At 36.6% G+C, this 6,051-nt stretch overlaps 1 protein-coding gene across 1 annotated transcript in view; it reads right to left on the reverse strand.

Moving 5' to 3' along the window:
• The window catches only part of LOC106001129 (olfactory receptor 4C45-like), a 1,031-nt gene extending 324 nt beyond the window's left edge, over window positions 1-707 (reverse strand). Inside the window, exon 1 of the mRNA XM_013036261.1 lies at window positions 3-707. Coding sequence (XP_012891715.1) covers window positions 3-707 — 705 coding nt within the window. The remainder of the gene's footprint in view (window positions 1-2) is intronic.
• Between the last annotated feature and the right edge of the window lie 5,344 nt (window positions 708-6,051).

Raw genomic sequence — 6,051 nt, forward strand, 5'->3', positions numbered from 1 at the left:
GCACAGGTGGACAGGGCTTTGCGACGCCCCTCAGAACTGTGATTCCTCAGGGAGTACAGGATGTTCACATAGGAAGCAAGCAGCATCAAAAATGTGAGCAAACAGAGTGAGCCACTGTTGGCAGTAATCAGAGGCCCCAAAGCATGAGTGTCAGTGCAGGCCAACTTCAGCAGTGGTATTAAATCACATATGAAGTGGTCAATGACATTGGGGCCACAGAAAGGCAACTGAGCAATAAACAAAACCTGTATCCCTCCATGAATAAACCCCAATACTCCAGCTGCCACCAGCAGGAAAGAACACACAGGCCGGCTCATGATGGTGGTGTAGTGCAACGGTTTGCAGATGGCCACATAGCGGTCAAAGGCCATGGCAATGAGCAAGATGATCTCTGCTGCAGCAAACATGTGTTCAGCAAAGAGCTGTGTCATGCAGCCATTGAAGGATATGGTGTTCATCTGAGATACTAAGTCCACGATCATTTTGGGAGCAATGGAAGTCGAGTATAGAGCATCTATAAGAGACAAGTAGGACAGGAAAAAGTACATGGGACACCCCAGGGATGGGCTGATTAAGATGGTGATGGAGATGAATGTGTTACCTGCCAGTGTGACCAAATAGATGCTTAAACACACAACAAACAAGAGCTCCTGGAGTTCTGGATCTTGGGTGAGGCCCAGCAGGATGAATTCTGTCACATTGTTCATTGTTTGTATTAACTCATCTTGGGTATTGTGTGTATGGTCATCTAAAAACAAATAGCAATTCTTAGTGATGTGATGTTGAATTAAATATAAGAATACTTTGTCACTCTGTTCCTTCTAATCTCTGAAATTGTTGGAATTACATATTTACTTACCTCTTCCATTGTTCAGATTACGTTAAAGTAGACTACCAGGATATTAATTTACTCCTAGTTTATTTTACTGGAATACTGATACTATCTTAATATTTGCACAGTAAATTTTAGTTTCTCTCATAAATATTGACTGTGGTTCACTTCCAAGCTTTCCTGCTTGCTTAAGACAAATCTCCATAATGGTATAATTTCCTTTTTGTGGATTGGTAGTCACTATCATTCATATTAAATATTTTGATGCTAAAATCATCTATTCTCTACGTCCAATTTTAGTTACATAAAACACAAATTTCTATCCAAGTCATTACTTTTGGAAGTCTTACTAAATCTAAAATAGTTCTGTGCTCTATGTCTTATTCTTCTTCTCTGTCATATGAAAACATGCACCCTAGAATTATAGCTGCAGATGCAGTTTCTTTCTTTATGAATGATAGAAGTGGCGCTGTGGCTCAAGTGGTAGAGCACTCACCTTGAGCTGAAGAGCACAGCGACAGCGCCTAAGCCCAGAGTTCAAGCTCCTCGACTGACAAAAAAAAATCATTCTCTCTCTTTATGATTGATATGAGCTAGAGTTATTAAAGTTAACCGAGTATTGATATTATGTCGGTCTCTGTGTTACCTTATGTCATGTTTTTTTCTTTCCTCCCTTAGATAAGGACATGTGAGTACTATGGAATTCCTGTGAATTTTTCATAGATAAATTTCCTTGCAATTTAACTATGAATAGCTATAGAATTATGCTTTGGCTTAGACAAATACTTCTATTCACATTTCACTAATAGAATTAGAGGAAACATTCATCTATCCTATATACCCTATTGAGAAGATATAGATGTTAGGAGAAAGCTAAGATAAATGACTTTTCCCTTTGGCATAATTCAGTAATTTAAAAGATACTATTAGTTTACTTTGTGAACTGGTCGAAATATTGCCTGTACAAAAATACGTAATTTTTTAATGATCCCGAGGTGGGTATAAAGAGCATAATAATTTTTTTTTTGTTCAGCTCTAGGGCCTGAAGTTGGCCTCTGTGCTGTCCCTTAGCTCTTCAGCTCAAGGCTAGTGCTCTACCACTTGAGTGACAGCGCCACTTCCAGCTTTTTCTGCTTATGTGGTGCTGAGGAATTGAAGCCAGGGCCTTCATGCATGTAAGGCAAGCACTCTACCACTGAGCTAGCTTCCCAGCCCCATAATCATTTCTAATATATATATATTTTTATTGTAAAGATACTGTACAAAGGGGTTACAGTTACAAGAGTAAGATAATGAGTACATTTTTTATCGAGCATTGTTACCCCCTTCTTTGTTTTTTTCCCCTATCATGCCTTCCCTTCCCACCTCCCCAACCTTTTCCTTCCTGGAAGAAATCATATTAAGTGAAGTAAGCCAGGCCCATGATCATTTTTATTCACTCTCTCTGTTTTCTGCTTCTTTCCTCAAATCTCTAAATCTAAAGCCAAAACACATAGCATATAATTTCCCAAAGATAATTTCAGGGTAGAAGTTAAGAAGTCTGGAAGAAGATCTTTGATTTCCAGGAAACTTTATTCTCTGAGTTGTTTTCTTTCTATTTTGTCTTTTAAACATGATAGCTGTTGCTAGTCATTTAAAAAAATTCCCTATTTAGGGCTGGGAAGGCGGCTCAGTGGTAGAGCGCTTGCCTTGCATGCAAGAAGCCCTGGGTTCGATTCCTCAGCACCACATAAGCAAAAAAGAAAAAAGCCGGAAGTGGCACTGTGGCTCAAGTGGTAGAGTGCTAGCCTTGAGCTGAAGAGCTGAGGCACAGCGCCCAGACCCAGAGTTCAGGCCCCACGATCGGACCCCCCCCCAAAAAAAAATTCCCTATTTAAAAATTGTTTGTAGAGGTGATGTACAGAGAGGGTACAGCTACACAAGAGTGGTAATGAGTACATTTCCTTTTGAACACTGTATTCCCTTACTTATTTTCTCCCAGGTTTTCCCTTCCCAACTTCACTCCCCCTAAGTTGTATAGTTCATTTCCCACAGAGTGTCTAGTGAGTTTCACTGCTGAATTGGTTCACCCTTTTCCCTACTATTTCCCCTTTCTACTCCTCAAATAAGATAAACACCTACAAGATAAAAGGTACAGAAATAAAAAACAGCAAGAGAAGGGAATTAACCAAAGAAAAATGGAAAGACGAAGAAAGAATGAGTAGGCTGTATGGTTTCCCTCACTTGTAATAAATACAATGTGCCTATAAATCTACAAGTAAACCCAATGGATAGTTAAAGACAAATAATTACACATGGTCATGATTACTTAAACAGCAATCTAAGCATTCACACAGTGAGAATAGAAGAGGATATTCTTAGGAAAGGATCACAAGGGCTCAATAAGTATGTGCAAATGATCACATAAAATGATGCTTTTCAAAATGAGCTCCAAGAAATGGAAGCTGGTCATTCTTAATGGATTGAATTCACAAATTCTATCATCAGAATGACAACATGGAAATCACAAAAAGGCACCCCCCTTTAAAGCTACTACATATTTTGAAATGTATAGAATCAGTATGTGTAATAAGACATAAATAAGTTTTATTGAAATATATGTAAAACATACCAAGCCATTTTAGCAGCATCTGATTTGGAAAATTTAGATAATGTTTTTTGTGGATATTTACATGCTAGCATGTCCAAATTCATTTTCATAGTAAGGATACTCAGATTGAAGCTATATCTGTGACTCTAAAATTGTCTCAGAAAAAGTATATTGCTTAAATATGTTTGCAAAGTTTTGAAAAGATGCAATTTTAACTGACCTGGGTGGAGCTGATTATGGAATTTTCTGTTGTTAGACTGAATGCTGTTTTTTGGTTTCTTCTCCTTTGGCTAAATGCATTAAGTCCATGAGATTCAATGTAGGCACTGGACACATTATCTCCTTAGATAATTCTTCAACTTGTACATTTTTGCTCCTGTAGTTCTCCCTTTCAGTCAGGGTTCCCACACAAAATGTGCTGTTTCAGCTAGCAAACTTGGAGAATTCTAGGCTTCAATTTGTACACTTTTCTGTTTTCTTATTAAGTTCTAAGAAAGTCATCTATCTATCTATCTATCTATCTATCTATCCATCTATCTATCTATCTATCTATCTACCTACCTACCTACCTAATAGCAAGCCAAATTAAAAAATGCAAAATCTCTATATAACCAATTCAGAAAACAATGTATTTAAGTATAAGATGTATAAGTAAATGAAATTGACTTTGTTGAATTCGGTTCCTTAATCAATTTTGCCAAACATTGTTTTCTTAATGCACACACAAACTCAAGATCTCCTTTCAAAACACACTAACTAAACTCGTTGTGTCTCCCAAATACATTTCATATTGTTGTTTCATGGCTCTGTTCCTGCCCTTTGTGCACTGATCTTTATTCCCTGACTCTCGAGAAATGCTTAATTATACTTTACAGAGTGAGGGATTTGGTCATCTTTTGGCCCTTCAATACTCTTTAGAGGATTACTAATTAGTTGTACTGAAATACTCATGAAGACAATAATCAGTGTCTTTCACTTTTCCCAATTGGCACACATACATGTTATTAGTGATTAGTTCAAGATCTGCAGTTGATATGAGGTTAATGTAGTACTTTAGTTCTAGTTTAGGATGTAAGTTGCATACTATTGAAAACTTCTTCATGTTTATGAACTTTGTTCAACCTGGCTTAAGAACTAGTATGGTTTTAAGTGTGGTTTAGAGATGACTCATATAGACAAGATGGGTGTTGTAGAGAATGGAAATACCATAATTCAAGCTTTTGTGGCTAGTTACCCTGAGCAATTGTGAAAATGATCTTCTTATTGACAACTGAGGGATTTTGTGGGAGAATTCTAAGCTACCAAAGTTTGGATAATTTAAATGTCATAACCACGTTTTCAATGTGATTATTTAGATGGCACATTTTCCTGGTTAACTCAGAGGCCTGTTGCTTTTCTATGCTGCACATAAAGAGAACTATTATACATAGAATTAGACACTATTGAGAAAATGACACTCAGCACACAGCCACGAACAATGTGCCCAAAGGTGGAAAAAAACACCTTGGATGAAGATTTTATGATCTCATTTCTTTCAGCTTCTGTATCATTGAAGAACAGGGCACAACTTTTATTGCAATCATTTTTCGCTTCTTCCCTTCCTCTTCTGTCATTCTTTTCCTCTTCTTCCTCTGTGTTTTCTTCTTACTTTCTCCTTCCTCCTTTTTCTTCTTTTTTGACTTGAAAACAGTCTTTTCCTTTAAACCATTTAACACAATCCTGAAATTTTAGGACCCCAAGAAAAGCTAATACCTTTCTTGGGTATTCTCATTATTGTTCTTCACTTTTCATTTTTCAACAAACTCTCATAGTCATCTGCTCCCTTGTAACTATTGTTAGCCTATATTGATTGTGTAAGATAATGAGTTTTATTAAGGCATTTATGAAGTAGAATCTTATATACTAATATGCTGTGATCACATTTATGCTTCAATGAACCCTTCCTTCTTGATAATTGGGCTTATCAATCTTGTTCTTGACTCCTGAGCTACTGGAGTTCTAGTAACAAAGTCCTGCCTCTACTTAGGTCTTGAGGCATTTTCCTTCAGTTTCCTTGTAGTAGGCTTGAATTTACAGGTCTTATATGTAGTTATTTGATGAAGTCTTAACTGATTTTGTACAGATTCCTAGTCTGAATCTTCTTCAAGTGGATTTTGGGTTCCCAGCACCATAGGCTTTTGGCATTCTTGTGGAAAGGCAAATAACTGGCAGTGAGGGTTAATCTCTTTTCAAATCCATTGTTTTATGCTTGTGATTTTGTGTCAACATTATATTATGTTAAATTATTTTGTCACTAGGACTGTATTCTATTTTGAAGTCAATTATTAAGATACTTCCAGCATTGCTCTTTCTCTTTTCATCAAGATTGCTTAGCCATTTTGAATCTTTTGTGTCTTCATAGCATGGTTGTTTTGATGCTTTTTCTGTGTTTCTGTGAAGAATATGTTTTTGGCATTGATTGGGATCGTATTAAATCAGTAGATAACCTTGGCAGAAGAACATATTTTTGGTATTAATTGGGATCATATTAAATCAGTAGATAACCTTGGTAGTATAGTCATTTTCACAGTAATAATGTTTTGCTCCACCATCAAGAGCAGTCTTTCTATGTTTAATGTCTTTTAATTTT

This window comes from Dipodomys ordii, unplaced genomic scaffold, assembly GCF_000151885.1.
Source record: "Dipodomys ordii isolate 6190 unplaced genomic scaffold, Dord_2.0 Scaffold270, whole genome shotgun sequence".
NCBI lineage: Eukaryota > Metazoa > Chordata > Mammalia > Rodentia > Heteromyidae > Dipodomys > Dipodomys ordii.